The sequence below is a fragment of the Anticarsia gemmatalis genome, chromosome 17 (genome assembly GCF_050436995.1).
Source record: "Anticarsia gemmatalis isolate Benzon Research Colony breed Stoneville strain chromosome 17, ilAntGemm2 primary, whole genome shotgun sequence".
Lineage (NCBI taxonomy): Eukaryota > Metazoa > Arthropoda > Insecta > Lepidoptera > Erebidae > Anticarsia > Anticarsia gemmatalis.
In genome coordinates this window covers 9189817-9207212 of record NC_134761.1, presented here as the reverse complement: position 1 = coordinate 9207212, position 17396 = coordinate 9189817, and the positions used below count along the sequence as shown (strand labels likewise).

The window sequence follows — 17396 nt, the reverse complement described above, 5'->3', positions numbered from 1 at the left end:
ATGCCATCAAACACTGTTTACTTAAGTAAGCCTCCTTGTGAATACTGAAAACGATTCGATTAGATTTCCCATCACAGTTTAGAACTGTATACTCCGTAGGTACATACTCGTAGTCACCTCCGTATATTTTTGGAAACGCATTTGAGTTTCTAAAAGGCTGCTTTAAATCAGGCCTTTATTTGCCAAATATAGGCACAGTACGAGTAACAGGCGGACAGCAATACCCTTTAAATTTGTTGTATATGGAAATCAAACCCATCATAGCTAAATAATTTTAGCCTCTCACAAAACAAAAAAAAGTTATGCACATTTCATATTAAATTTTGTCCGTTACAAAAAAACTTTGATGTGAAGAAGATTACTTAACGTAGAGTTTCGTAAGAATATTTTCTTAGTACCAATTATAATCCAGTCTAGTCATATCAGATGCATTAACATAGGCAATTTAAACATAAGAAAGGCCTAAGATTACTGTAGGTAAGAGAAAGCTCATGGCGTTATTTGAAGCGTAAAGCAATGCTGCCAGCGAATCTGTACGAAGGTATGATGGTAGCAATCATTGTGGCTTGTGATTCACTTGGCACCGTTGGCAGTTCATGCTTGAAGCGTGCGAGAGAGCATTTTGTATGTACTGCTACTGTTTATGTATTAATGATTGTGTTTTACAACTATGGAAGGCTCTTCGCAGCAAGAAAATCTTTAGATGGTAACGGGTACTCTATAGCCTATAGTGAGAGCTAATTCTCTCATTGTAATGGGAAATGACTGATTAGGAAATGGAAATTATATTGATTTGATGAATGCAACATTCACATCATTGCAAGATATCTTTGAAATGAAATATACATTGGATCTTAATAGTATTTAAAACTTTAAGTAGTAACGCAAATTGGCTGTCTAGTTAAAAGCAGCTCTTGACGATATTAATTTCTTCAATGCTATTAGAATTAAGAATAGTATAAGGCCGTGGGAAAGCATCGACGGATACACAGTACCTTAGGGCCAATTAGTCAGTAATTTAATTAAAATAATTCCAGAAAGCTTACTTCCTCTTTTACATAAATAAAAAGTAAGAGGCAACTATAATTTACGAGTAAACGTCTATTAAATTTCACACCAGCCTTTAAGGTAATGCATAGGTAATTAAACAAGATTATCAATAAATCAAGTATTTAGAGATGCAATTTGCCACCTGCAGTATACTGAGTGTAAATCATTTTTGGTCTTAGAACTTAAAAGAGCCTTTGTATGCTCTATTTATCTGGATAATGATACATATTTCTGAGTATTTTCTAAAATAAATTAGCAGCATGACACAGGCCACCGACAATGGTTTTAGCTTGCGAATCATAAATGTTTGAAATTCTTAATTTGTATACATCCGCCAGAACCCCACATAGGCTCTCTACTAAGTTGTTGGACTATATAAAAAGAAACTTATGTCAATTTTGTTTCTAACTTCAAAGGACTTTCCGATTTTTCTGTAAATTATTTTTAATAACAATCAATTGAGATAACTGCATGAACGGAGCGCGAAGAATTCGGTTTGTCTTTGTATATGTGTTTGTTTATTCATTGATACTATGATTGAATCGTATCGTAAACATTTGTACAGGATCTAACAATGACAGCTGACGAATGCATCAATTTGCCTAATTTAACTTTTCCACTTGAATAGGCAAAATTGTCACTTACGTTCGTTCCAATATGACAGTTGTTACATTAAAACGTAAGTATCATGTTTAGAATTACTATTCATATATTATAAAAATGTTTTTGACAGTGAAACAGTTGTCTAATTTACAAAATAGCACACTTTATCTAGCGATTAGAACAATATTATGGTTATCTTTATAAGAAGTTTTATAAAAAGTGTAATTTATTCAATACCCGTGCGACATTCTCGCATACCTTCCTAGTCATAGATACGTAAATAATCACTTTCGATCTAGTTTTAAACCCATAATTCACTTTCCATTTCACGGAAACATGTTATGTCATGTAAATTCACACACATTACAACTAGCTCAATATGCTCATAGTCATTGTACATAGAGATAATATTTAACTACGTCCATAATTTTAAGTAGAAACGTATTAAAACAAGTACCAGTGTAATTACCGCCTTACTAGGCGATGTAATCGTCTTATATTTACAAGATTTAACCAGGATTTACTGCGCCAATTATAAAATGAGAAATTGAATCGCGTTGATATTAACTAGAAATGTTTAAATAATTCTATCTTCGTATCACGCTAACTTCTTTTACAGTAAAAAACGAAATAAAGACCATAAAAATTGCTACAGAAGTAATTTAAACTAACAAAAATATCAAAAAAAAAATTCCGCGGTATTTTCATTCGTGAACCAAGAAAATAGTAAGTACTTTGAAATTTCCTTACGGGCTAAGGCAAAGGGGATACCTTAGATTAACTTTAAGATTAAGAGCCGCAAATTATTTTGATATCATTACTTCAGAAAGTAAGGAACTAACCAGATATATCGACAGCAAATTTATTAGTTGCGAAGTTGCCAATAAAAACATTGTTAGCACTAAAACAATAGCGGTAGAAATAATATGTGTACGTCATCAGCTACCACCATCCAGCATTATTTCGGTGGTGGCGGTGCTCCCTCAGCGGCGGCGAGTGTTGAGCAGTCGAGCGCAAACCTCAGCGCAGTCGCCACTTTCCCACAAGTCTTGCGCACCTTACACTAAGTGCTACCACAATACTGAACAGTGTTAAGTGACAGTGATGCAACCGTGTGCATATTTGTGATCGATATGTTTCTATTCAGGACTTTTTGCAGTGTCAAAATGAATGGTAAGTGCCGGTATTTTTTGCAATGGAGTTTTTGAAATCGTGATTGGATTTACATTATATATTTATGCGGATTTAACACTGATACGGTCAAGAGAAAATGTTATATTAATATTTATAAATGCAAGTATCGACATTGATTTTAACAAATTTGAAACTCTTTTACTGATTTATGTTTAGTTTAAGCTTAGCAAAAATAATAGAAGTATCACATAAGTTTTAAAATTTTGAGATAGCAGCACAATTAAAATTAAAATAAAGTTAACTTTCTTCGCATAAAGTCATAATTTTTTGGCATGCCGGCTGTCTATTTTTGCATAATACATGATTATGTAAAATAGATAAAGTAAAAAGCCGACCAGGACGTTAGTTATAATTTGATGCGAGAAGAGCCGTTAGCGGTTAGTAGCGCGGAGCGGGTGCTAGCTCTCTGACTATCTGGATCGGATGCACACATTGAGATAAGTAGGGCTATTTTATCTATTAATTGATTGATGAAGACAGCCGCACTCAACCTTCGTAACGGTACAAGTTTACAGCAGACGTTTCTCAGACGTATCCATGTTTTTTAGCGGATAAGATTGACTTGTTGATTCAATTGGTTTCCGCAGAAACTTGTTTTCGACCGGCTTTGATGTAGAATAAGAACAGTTTTCCGCTCTCGATAGCTGTCGACTGTTTACTAAATACGTGTGAAATAAAAAAAAACACTTACATACACATATACTTACTGAGTCTAGTTTTATAGTGTAACTCTGTTTTATCTCATTTTTCTATGAATTTTATTTTAAGTAGGTATCACTAATTTTGTCGTCGCCGGTAGAAAAAATAGAAAGCAACTCGTGATCGATAACTTATTTTCACTTTTATTGTTCTCCAAAGTATACAAAATTAGATTCCAATTCTGTCATTGTTCGTTGAATTAAACGCGAATTTATGAAACAAGTTGCTGCGATTTTAAATAGAAAAATGTATGATGAATACTTTGACAACTCACTTTAATATTATAGAAAATAGAAATCGCGTATCATTTTTGAATAATTCAGAGGTTGACATAAAAAGTTAAAGCAAATTAAACTTGAATCACATGCATAAAGAATTACGCACTAAAAATAATTGTATGCATAATTTATATTGTATTTTTCGTTAACATCTATCATTTCTAAACTCAATTAGAAAAAAAACAAACACACCCTGCTATTTAGTTCCAAATATTGAACAACGACTGGCATGTACACAAAAAAAAGGGTACGTACTTGTCTAAATAATAACATTGTAAAGGATTTTAACAAGCATGTATTAAATCTGAAAGTCGTGAACACGATATTTACATAGAAATGAACGGGAATTCTCAAGACACGCGATCTAATTAGTGCTTCATCGTTGATTTATGTGTCGTCATGAGTAATCGCATCAAACGGTCATTCAGCCCGGGAGAAAACGAGACGCTTCGAAGAAAATCGATTATTGGGCTCCGTGGCGATGGTGTGGCATCAGTTTACTCGAAATTCCTTGGAAAATTAACAATTAAACCGTATTATAATGTCGTTAATTATAGCATTAACTGAAAGGCTTAATTAATGTTAGGAAAACTTTTCATCAACAAACATCGTACTTTTCTTTAATGTTTATTTTATTAGTTTGTGTATAATTTGTTATAAAACTTTTTTGCATTTTAGTAACTTTAAAAAAGCCCTCAAAACTCGAGCAAAAATGGTTCATTGTTAACATTACGCCGGTCTACGGTATAAAGGAAACCCGTTTAGAAGAAAATGCAGACAAGCATACAAATGTAATAACGAAACTAAACAGAAAATACAAGACTACGATTAACCGGTTAATGCACTAACCAGGAAACTAAAATAACTACTTAGTAGTAAAGTTTTACGGTTCAATTAAGTTTAAATATTAACGTACTTTGTCTTTTCACTAGCCAACACTTCCCTGTCATCAGAGAGATATTGCACTTTCATTCAATCAACATAATCGTAAAGCTTTCTCAAAATTGTCTATTCTATCACCATAAAGTACGCTATTATTACTTTAATTGAAAAAGGTCTTAACGACATACTAACGAAGTACAGATACAAAGAATCAAAATAACACTTACTACTTTATTGCAATAGTTTGAGACTCACGAAACATTGTAATTGGCTGTCATATTTGATCAGAATAACTTATTTATTACGATGCGCTCACTGGTAGAATCGCTTTTCCCTTATTTCACACAGTTAATATTTCATTACATACGCGTACTTATTTATTTATCAATACAAACTGTATACTAGTATACTAAAAGCTTTAGACCCATCAAGATACACCAGGCTAAATAATAACAGATTCCTAAAATTACAACGCAGTAACTGAGTCTTAAAGACACTAAAGTATACAAAAATTAAAGGTAGATAGAATCCTAATAGTACTAATGCTTCCTGTCGGAAACTAATATAAGAGTTATATTTAGTCATTATGATAAAGTGCATTAAACTCCAGTTATTAATAGAAGATAATATTGCAAACTGTGGTCAACCGCGGATAGATAGCCAATATTGAAAATGGATTTTCATTACGACTTCGGAAGTTAATTGTGGTTACATATGGACTTACAATGTATTATACGTGATTCCTATTGATTCCATAACCGTTGTAATTATCCAATCATACAAATAAAAAATATGCATGTTTTAACTGATTAGCTCTTGGCGAAAATAATTGGAGGAGATTATTTTACTTTTATGCAATTTAAAGTGCACTAACGTAATCTGCAAATTGCTACTGCATGATCAACATCACACAATTCGCAGAACAAGGCGATATTAAATTTCCCGTCAGTCACGATGGAAGAAACAATTTAAATTTCGGTTTCAACACTTATGGTAAGACTACCTGAAAAATATGACAGCTAATTATTGAAAGAGTTAGCCAAAACTATACCAGCTACGATAATTAAACTACGCGTCCACTGGGTCAGTAAACGAGTGTACGGACTTTAAGGATTTGTTGATTTTTTTATATAATTTATTAAAGTTCAACAACAATCAAATTAATTGTTAGTTTCTATGACTCCGAAATCCCGACGCCGTCAACGCAGTACCATAGAAATTAACAAAGGATGAAATCCTTACGTTACGTTACGTATGATCGGATTTCGACCCGGTAGACATACGGAACAGTAGCTAGTAGCTACATTTATAGGATACTAGCTGACCCGCGCAACTTCGCTTGCGTCACATAAAAGAGAATGGGTCAGAATTTTCCATGTTTTTGTAACACTTTTTACTGTTACCTACTCTGCTCCTATTGGTCGTAGCGTGATGATATAAAATATGCTTTTTTTACGAAAAATATTCTCAAAATTATTTATATCACTTATTATAACGAAGTCGCGCTAAGGCATATCCGCCATTAAAACAGTTGCCATGGCAACGGAATTTTGTTAATTCAATGTCATTATTACATTGATTTTCGCGACTTCGTTGAATTTTCTGAATTTTCCCGGGAAATGCGTCATTTTCCCGGGGTAAAAAGTAGCCTATGTCCTTTCTCGGGTATCAAAATATCTCCATACCAAATTTCATGCAAATTGGTTCAGTAGTTTAGACGTGATTGAGTAGCAGACAGACAGACAGACAGACAGAGTTACTTTCGCATTTATAATATTAGTATGGATAGAACTGGCTGCAAATGTTCCCGTTAATTAAATAGTTGAGATATATATTCAATCTACTTAAATATATCCTTCTAGTGTAAACTGTTTCCGTCCACAGACAAGTCAGCTTTCTAATTATAGTAGCCAAGGAAATATTTCCGCGATGCCGTCCACACTCTGCCTGCTAGGGCCTCATTTACTTTCCTTGTTTACTCTATAATTTAACCACAAATACACAATTGTTGTGAACGAATGTGAAATTGTATGACTCTTACTTTTAGCTATTAATTAAATAAGAAAGTAAGTAAAATGACAAACGTATTACGGTCTCAGAAACGGCTTTTATGTAGTCCTGATTCATGTTAATTTTATCGGTTTGAAACACAAATTTATGTACTCGTTAGTTTAGCGAGATACTTATTTATTTTCGGTAGTCTTTTCTCCGTGAGTGCTTCTATTTTTACGAAATATGCAAATGAATTATAGTTAGTTAAAAAGTAGAGCTTGTTCTCGCGAGTCCATTAAGACTGGTTTATAATTAAAGTAGCTGCAGTCTTTAGCCTGTTCAATAAAGTTAGATAAATCATGTCTATTATCACATAAAACACCACTGAATGATAGAATGTTATTTTATGACACGATGTTTATGTAATCGTGAAATATGTGGTAAATGCTAAAGGTCATTCAACAAAAAATCAATAATGTTCTCAATAATTCATGTATAAGGATCAACTATGTTCTTTTATGCAAATGAACTCGAATATCATGTAATATTTAAAAAGAACATAGATAGAATGATACTCCGTTAAATAAAATGTATTTATTGTCATTCTTTGCATGGAAATATCGCTTATCGCCACAGTCTATAATCCTCCGATCTTTTCCAAACTGAACCGTATTTGTATAAAGAAAGTATTTCACCATTGCGCAAAAAACTCAGAATGAAATTTAAATGCTAATAAAGGCAGAAAAAATCAAGATTTTAGAGCCCAGATACTAATCAGATGAAGCGAATTCCTTGCACGGGTGGTAATCAACTTTCTCCGAAGGAAGTGTAGGGCCGATTGGTATTGTTCGATAACTGTGTTAATTGTTGCATGAGTTATGTGTTTGTTACGATATTCGTTGGAATTGTAATGTGATGTAAGTGTTACTTAGTTGGTGGTTATAGGGTCGGCCCTATTACGTGGGCTTGTAGTTATGGCATTGTCTATTTTGTAAGACACACGCTACATAGAACGAACATGAGGGGCAGGTGGCTTGCCTTAAGTAATAGTTATTCATACAAAACGTTATGTCTTAGTTTTTCGTTTTATGTCTCTTCATCTTAGTTAACACATCTCACACCAATGATGTATCCTACCTGTTGACAGAGGACGTTATATTTATAAAAAGACACGTCTGTATTTTCACAAACTGTAACTCTTCTAGGCTTGCAATTTTTTCACTCGTCACAAACGGCCCTAGTAGAACCAGCGTGTGTACTAAATGCGTGTTTTCGAATATTCTAAGCCTGCGTTGATCCACTGGAGTACTTAACTCTTTTCCTTTCTACTTCTATTTCTTTATACAGATTAAGAATTAAGGATATAAACCAAAGCAATCACTGACTTATGACGGTAGCCTTTTTAGAGCTTCATCGACTAAAAATAACACCTAGTGGATTCAGAGCAAAAAAGACCGCACCAGCAAGAACTTAATAACTTAATACCCATACGACTTGATAAAGTTATATGCATTAAGAAAGCTATTTAAACTGTACTACCTGAGACTCTTGGAAATGGTCCATCGTTAGCTGCCATGTCATCGTAATCATCTCGAGGATGTAGTTTACCTTTAAGTTATAATTTTATAGCATCTACATGGTTTAATTTAGATACGGGAATGGCTGATTGGTTTGAGCCGATATTATAGCTATAATAAGATCGATTACGTCCGTAGACTCCGTAGTTCGTTATTTTTTCATGAAGTTTAATATCTCGCTTCCTTGCGCTGTGCAAAACATTAATGACTTTTCGAAGTTACGTGAATATTAGAAACATTTATCGCGTCTTGTTCTAACGGTGAAGGAAAACATCGTGGATAAACCTCGCACACCTAAAAGTTTTTTAAAACATTTTTAAGAGTATGCAAAGTCCCCAACTCGTACTTGGCCAGCGAGATGGACTCAAAGCCTAACTCCTCCCGCGTTGTGGAATTATAAGTACTTAGTCACATAATGCCTGAATTTTTTCGTCTATTCAGCAAATTATAATTATGGCGCTGATTCACTACGGGTGTAATATTTCTCGCAAAAAAATTTCCAAAATGCTGTTAATGTTTTTATTTACGAGTAAAAGTGGCAATAATCGTTTATTTTATAGAGCTAACCATGTGCTAACTGGCCAATTGTATGCGTCATGTTACGTTAAACCGTTTATATTTTTTCTAGAATAAGTATATTATATGCGTAACATGACGCAACGATACAATAAAATATATCATATTATTTTACGATATGTTGACGAATTACCACCACCAAACCGGAAAGAGATAATTTTATACAATTAACTGAATGCTAAATACGTTTTTTTTCTCTCTATCTCTAAAAATTGTTAGTAACTCTAGTTTCATAGGTTGCATAAGTCAAATCTAAATATTTTTTAACAATTAATTCAAAATTATAATTCAATGACTCATTGGGATAGTTGTTGACAATCAAATCAAATCAAATTAAAAAAATAACTTAATCCGACTGTTGATCATTATGGCAATCAATAAGATAAGGAATATAGCAGTAAATCTGACTCAAAACTTTTCTGCCGTCTGTATCAATATTTTACGTAAGCGATTTGAGTTCTATAATTTTTTTTGGAAATCACCTGCATGAACCAAGAAACTGCTTAGAGGAAATAGGGCACAGCATTCTTTGAAACAAGAAGAAAATTATCGTTAAGGAAAACGTATCCTCAAATTTCCCTTTGCACATCAAAGCGTATTATTACGAAACAATTCATTGTTATTATCAAGGGGCGGCTTATTTACAAACAAACTAAATGAAAGTGTACAGTACATCCGTAACGGGGCGTCGTATTCCGCCCGCGTCTCTATGGAAAGTGGTGACGTCATGTTGCGAAGGTCACGGCCATTGAATAGCAATGAATTTAGTGTTACCAGATTATACAGGTGCAAAAAAAATTTGTAGTTTGATTGATGCGAGCACTTTTTATCGCTTAATTTTTTTTTATTTGCGAAATGGAGCGTTCCAAATTTGGTTTTTGGGGTAGTACAAGTACAATGTGCGATGAATGATTTTAAATCTTTGGGTCCAATTTCATATATTTAAACTTACGATTATAAAACTTATTTCTTGACGGCCAAACGTAGCGCAGTGGTTAGTAGCAAGAGACGACGGGAGGTGAAGGTTCGATTCCCTACGAAACAAATATTTGTGTGATCCACAGATAGTTGTTTCGGGTCTGGCTGTTCTTTCTGTCCGTTGTTGTATTTTCGTAATAATTTATTTCTTGTGTGGAGCTCCCACACAAGTCTTTTATAAAAAAAAAGATTAAAAAGTTAAATAAGAAATAAATAACACGATATTGTAGAATGTAGTAAGTAGGAGTATTCTGATACAACTGTTTCTCAAATTTGAAAGTGGTGCTAAAATTAACACTCATTTAAAAGTTTTAACATATAAGTTGAAATATAATGCAAGCCGCTGTATTAAATAATATGTTATATACTTTCGATCTATTTCTGCACCAAATTGAATAGAATATTCGATCATAATCGGACTCTATTTCAGAAACAAAAGGTCATATTTACATACGACAGGGAAAGTTATAGGAAGTCGACTTTTCCTACTTTCTCATAAAAGAAAATTTTCGAAATGGACAATTGAAATATGTCCCTTACACAATGCTTCGTAATATGACTTTTACTTGCACAAAACGTAACAAAGGAGGTATGTTCCCATCGAGTTAGGTTTAAAGCTAAACTTTTTATAGAGCAATGAAAGTGAATGATTTTTATTAGTAATCATTGTCGCTTTGTGCGGCTGATCGATTGTGGCCGTGTGAAATTGAGCATTTACAAACAATTTGTTGATCGTTGAACCGCTTCTTTGATGGAATGTTGATAAGGCTGCTTTTTATGCTTGAATAAAAGTAAGTAGCAAGGTATAAAATGAAAGGGATAATCTCTATTTTATTGTATTCAGATTTTATTGTTAAGTATATTGAAATCAAGTTTTTTTTTTTTTTTTAAAAAGACAACTCCCGCACTAAGAATTGCTCTTGTGTCGCGGGGACTTTTACAAACATACAAACAACGGACACAAAGCACAACCAGAGCCGAAACAATTATTTGTGGATCGCACAAATAATTGCTCCGTGTGGGAATCGAACCCACGACCTCCCGACTCAGTGGTATCGGCGTGGCGACCTAAACCACTGCGCCACGGAGGCAGGAGGAGGAGATTGCTCTTGTGTCGCGGGGACTTTTATAAACATACATTCAACTGACATAATTGTCGATCGTCATTGTGAATAGCATAAATAATATAATTATTCCGTGTGGGAATCGCATCAACGGCCTCCCGACCCAACAGTAGTGACGTGGCGACTTGATATCAAATACAGAATTACTTTAAGCCTTTTATAAGAACTCAATCTAGACTGAGTTACTTCATTACGTGTTGACAAGTAATCAATGTCGAATATTGTTGATAAGATGACAACTATTCAGTACAAAGACTCTTAATACTCAAGAATTTACCAATGAATAAGAGAAACCAGCTGTCGACAAAACTGTCAAAGATTATGATGAATCTCAGATATCAAGAACCAATTATCGGCCCATTAAAAAGATATACGCACTTGTATGACGCTAATCTCTTTACAAATGACAGGTAGTTATTACTGTTAGGTATATACAACTCCAATCATTTTTCCAATTTACAGCAAGACTTTTTCTCTAAAGGAATAATGTCATTATGTCGCTAAGTAAGACTAGACGAAGTTCTTATTATCGTTAAAAAATAAAAAGACACATTGTGACCAGTCAGACTACTATAGAAATATCACAAACCTCAAAACTTTGTATAACTTAACTAGGCTTATAATATACTCTCGGTAAAGTACTAAAGTCGAAATCTGACTCTTACATTCTAAACTAGCGCATGATCAAAGGCTCATTTAAAATGAAAATAAACAGAATATTGAGATAGTTTAACATAAATAGGCCTTTAATAATGCGCTAGTTTGGAATTTAAAGTTGACTATGACATTAGCTCACCTCCGACTCGCTCGAATTCTATTGACGGGAGTAGATACCCCAGTTGGAGTAAAATCAAACGTAAAACTCATTATTATTTAGAATAATACTTACTACCTTATGGGAAGAAGGCGGGTTTCTAAGTATGTATGTTATACTAAGTATACCGCATATAATCCTACTAAAATGTCTTAAGCAACACAGTAAACTACATGCAATATATAAGTATAACAGCATGTACTCACACACAATAAACATAAAAAGACACGAGTAAATTAATTAAATTACAAATAAAAGTATAATTTACGACACTACTCGAAAGTAAACATGTTCAGACAGCATTTGTTCACACAGTTTGCATGTTTTACTCACATTTTACGTTTCGGAAGCTGTACAGTAAAGGTTTCAAATTTACTAGGTATCTGTGTCAGACCGTTGCGATCAAATTGTACTAGTTGTCGGCTACGAAAAATTTAAGTTATTGATATCTATCACGATATAATATTGAAAATTTTAGTTTGAAGACAACAAATGTGGTATTGCTTTATATTTAATTGAAGATGTGATGTTATAATATATAATAACGATAATGTAAAATGATTGATGATGATGATGATGAAAAATGTATGTACATAGGTATGATAGATACATACATATATCACGCTTGTTATACTCGAAGGCGTAGGTCTATGTGTATGTGCCTACGTTTCGCTATTTACGATGTTAATCCCAAGTAATAAGGGGTGAGCTTATTAAATGGGGGCAATAGGGACAAACTCCGAGGTATTTAAATTCATGTTTTCTGAGGCCCATTTAACGGTAGTTTATCTATTCAAACTGTCATGTTTATATCAGCTTAAGCGCTGTTGAATAGATAAACTACCGCTAAATGTACCTCAGAAATCGGGCATTAGAATTGCACTTTGTCAGGCTCTGGAAATACCTATTCTAAAGGCGAATTTTGGGGTTCTTGCTAAATCTGTACTTGAAGTCTTACCCTCTTATTCATAAACACACTATAAACCTATTTTAGTTAAAAAACTACTTAAATATATTTTCTCTTTTTCATTTCGCTAAGGAGTGAAAGAAACAAAACTCTTTATAAGCCTTTCATAACTTCATACATTTTTATGAATAAGAGGGTTACAATTCTGAACCTAAGATTTGATTAGAATTATTTTGAATGAGTTGTAAGTATGACTCTTTGTTTCTCAGTAAATATAAAGAAACTTAATTAAAGATAGTAATACGAGTGATTTCTATTTATTTATTCTTATCTTGTTTTCTCGGCTCCAGTGAAATAGCGGCTAGTGGAACAAGTAGGGCGCTCTCTAAACGTTGTTTATTACAAGTTCAATGCTTATGTGCATTAAATAACTGGTGTTATAGTAAATAGACTGTCACTGTAGAGTGTAGCTATTAGTGCTTGTTGAGTGGTATATAATGATTGACATTAAAAGGCCTGTTTAAAGCTATCATGATTGGTATTCATACTTGATAGGTATAAAAACTTGTATGATAAATTTGTTAAAGAAGAGGTCATAATGAAAATGTCTCGTGGAGCCTGGTAAAACTGGTCACTGCGCCCATGACCCATAGCCATCATGGGTTCGATTCTCGGGATACAAAAACTCATTAATTACCAAAAGTAACAAATAAAACTTTTTTTGTATCCTACATTTTTCTTAAAATAACTTGAAATAAAAGTATAACAAAAGTCACAGTTAAATGTCCAATTAAATTAAATATCGCCGAAATCTCAAGCGGAAAACAATCTTATTGAAACAAAACCATTGACAAAAAGTATGAATAACAGTAGAGTAAATAAATATACCAATTTTACGCACTACCTGTAGCTAAGAGTACGCAAGAGTGGTACTTTATAGCGTAGATAATTGATCGTGAACATTGCTATTACTTCCCATGGAGACGCGATTTGTCGCTGTTTCTTTAATTACAGCCTTTCTTTGACTGATAAACTAAATATTATGTGGAATGGAACAGAAATAAGCAATGATAAATCGAGAAGCAAAATAAGATATGGAGGGATTCTTGCCAACTTATACGACTGCAGAGGATAATATGACTTTTTAAAGAAAATATTTTTATTTAAAATCTTCAATTTCGATATAATGCCTATCTTAATGATTTCTTTTTGTACCTGAATGCATCGCAAATACATATTAAGCTGTTCTATTCGTGTGATTTTAAGGAATTTAAAACCAATAAATATAACCTTGTTAGAAAAAGACGATGTTCATTTAACAATTTTCCGATAAAAATGTGCGGAACATACTCCAGTACAAAAGACTTCAACGCGTTCGCTTTATGAAAGCTGTATTTTGCGCAAGATGGTTCCCAAATGCCTACGAGTATTAAATTCATAATAATATTGTTTTTGTGTTATTTAAATGTACACATTTGTAAAGGAAAGGTAATATTTCAAACCTACGAAGATTATACAGTCAGTTCCATATACATTTTTCCATATAACAAAACCAGCAAACCAACACGGATAATAACAATTTTACTTATTCATTTTCATTTAATTTCTGATGTCGAACTTGACTCACCATAACGTTAACATTAAGGATTTTGAACATACTATATTTTTTGAAAGAGAGAGATTAACTTCATAGCTCACTGGACAACAAACGCTTACATTCTCAAATCGATTTTAAAATGAAAAATACATAATCATTACATGATTATTCTCTTTTAATATTACCAGCATGAATGAGCATGATCAGCCACTTTTCACAATAAAGGTAACACTCCAAAGTGCCCTACCAAAGTTTCTATTTATTCATAGACATGTGATTTGTATAAAGAGAGAGTTAACGAGAAAACTGTTATATGTACATATTATGTATACATATGTTTTGGGAGAATTTGAATTAAATTTTCACCGTACTTTGGTAGCTATGTTACATTTTTGTAACATTTAAATACTGGAGCAAAGGCTTGCACCAGAAGTTTTGAAAATGTCAACTATGCGATGATATTACAAATACAATCCGCAGTTTTAAAATATGAGTTCATCGATGTTTTCTGTTAGAAGCCACCTAGAAAAGCCAACTGGGACCAATAAATCAGACTTATTAGTATTTATATTTTACCTTTTTTATTTTGTTGCTTAGTAGATTTTTCAATCGTATCATTTGTCCGACTTTATTATTATATTTCATGATATGTGTAAATAATCAATTTAATCGTCGCAATTACACAAAAATAAGAAATATTTGTAAACAACACACGCAAAAAAGACACTCGTCAACACCAAATCAAGTAATAGGCGATGACAATAATATAATCCATTAAACCGAACATTACAAATTATTTACATATAGATATCGTGTAAGTTTAACGATTAACAATGCGTATATCGGGTGCATTACCCCGTATCGCGTTTAAGGAAAAGCACTTTTATTTTTGCGTGTATAAAGTGCATTTTTGATGGAGGTATATTCTGCTCTCTCGAGCGAGATAAAGGCGTAAGTATGTGGTAGTGTTTTCTCGTTGCAAATATCTTAAGTGAAACGTGACACGCTCTGGAGAGCAGGCACGAAGCACGAACACTCCACTTTACTGTACAACTCTTTGAAAAACAATGTCCACGCAACCCTGGTTATGACAGCTCTATTAGACAAAATGTTTATTGCATAATTGGATAATGCACGGGTATTTCTCAAATGTTTCGTGAATTAATAATAATGACAATTGTTTACATACACGATACTTAGAATGTAATTCTTTTTAACGCGTTTTTTTTATTTTGTATTTTGTCATACTGGACTGTAGCTACATATTATCATCCCACTCGGTTGATCATCTGTCAAAAATAAATCAACTGCATCGATTGACTGTTGATCGATGTAAATCACTAATTTTAGGCAGCATTTATTGAAACGTTTGTAGTACTTACTCTTTATTTTTAACAAGAAAATAGTTACGTGAAATCAACTATAGGTACATATACCTATAAAAGAATGTCGCGTTAAAACCATAAAATCTCACTTACTTTATCTACCAACTGGTTTGCTGTATAAATAAACATGCATATTTAAAAAAATGAAAAAATTACCATACATGATAAACGTAACCTTCCCATAATATCCATCATGCCAAATAATTGATTTATAACCAACAATTATAGAGGAAGTAGACAAACATTTTATAAATAATCACGTGTTTAAGAGAAAATAAATAAAAATGTTAATTTATGCAGAAAGCCCATGCGATTAGATGTCGTTGAAATAACTTATCAAACGTTTATCTCAAACCGAATCCTAATATTGAAGTGTCGTTTTCACTTTTAAATATTAGTCATTTGCCATATGTAATAAGTACAATCAAAAATGCGAAGATTATCGAAAATATGATTGATTGATTTTGTAAATATTCCGTATTTTGTTACATTGAACTTGGCCACCATTTGCAGAATCATTTGACCATATCCAGTGAATGTATAAAAAAAACAATATTTATTCAGTACAAGCTGACTTGAGCGACACCGCACGTTGTCATAGTTACAACACCCCTTGAATAAAGCCCCTATGTCAGAACCAGCGTCTTCGACTATATTCACGCTAAATTTCATCTACATCAGTGCAACGATTTAGCATTTTGAAATTATTAATTTTTACCCGTATTTTTTTTAGTACTCTAAAGCTTGCATGATAGACTTGCAACTATGCATCTTTATGATTGTATATTAGATAACACTCAATATTTCTTTTAATTTATTGCTACCGAAATAACGTTCTAATCACTGATTTATTTTCTAGCAGCAATAAATCTTTCTAAGTGGTCATAACTTGCTATGATTCGCGCTCACCCGTCTGGGGGTAAGAACGCTTGGCGTTATTTGAACTGAAATGAACTACGTGCTTCAGAAGGCAGATAAAAGTCAATCCCAGTTGTGTCAATTAAGATAAAAGTCGTTAAGCCATGTCAAAGGCCGTTTGTCTTGAACAACTTTGACCCTAGGTTAACCACTAACCATACATTACAATAAAATGAAATAAATATTTTAAACGCAATGAAAATAAAATACAACAATTTATCAAAAAACAGGCCATAACATTAAATAGCACAACTTAGCGCAGCTGTTGGGAAAAAAGTAATTTTGTAAGTACAAAATTAAAAACCTCAATCTGACCGAATGACCCTAATAGATTAAAGAATTAGCCAAGCTTTCCGACTTTCAATACATTCTCTATAAAGTAGGTTTCCATTAAAGTCTTGCTTTTCTCTATAGCAACATGTAATTTACTAATTTTAGCAAATTACTTGATTTTTTACGCAATTCCCCGTAAGATTAATATTGCGTAACACCTGGCACCATTTAAAAGTTTATGGCGTTGATAATTTTTAATTATTGTTATAATACCATAGCGGTTACATGTGTTTTATCATATTATGTAACTGTCGTTTTATTATCATAGAGGTTAACTACAGTATATAATAGTAGCCACGTGCAACCTTAATAGAATACTAAACACTTTAATTTAAAAAAACACGATTGTGGTAGGATCTTAGTCAGACATTTTTTTTTAAATGTTACACCAAAACTACTAACTCATCTTTGACCTACCACTGGGCAAAAGTCTCCTCCCGGCATAAGGAAGGGGTTAAATCTTTAGTCCACCACGCTAGCCAAATGCGG

At 33.0% G+C, this 17396-nt stretch overlaps 1 protein-coding gene across 1 annotated transcript in view; it reads left to right on the top strand.

Moving 5' to 3' along the window:
- The first annotated feature begins 2639 nt into the window (after window positions 1–2639).
- Window positions 2640–17396, top strand: part of LOC142980231 (uncharacterized) — a 24454-nt gene continuing 9697 nt past the window's right edge. The window contains exon 1 of the mRNA XM_076125569.1: window positions 2640–2826. Coding sequence (XP_075981684.1) covers window positions 2787–2826 — 40 coding nt within the window. The 5' untranslated portion in view covers window positions 2640–2786. The remainder of the gene's footprint in view (window positions 2827–17396) is intronic.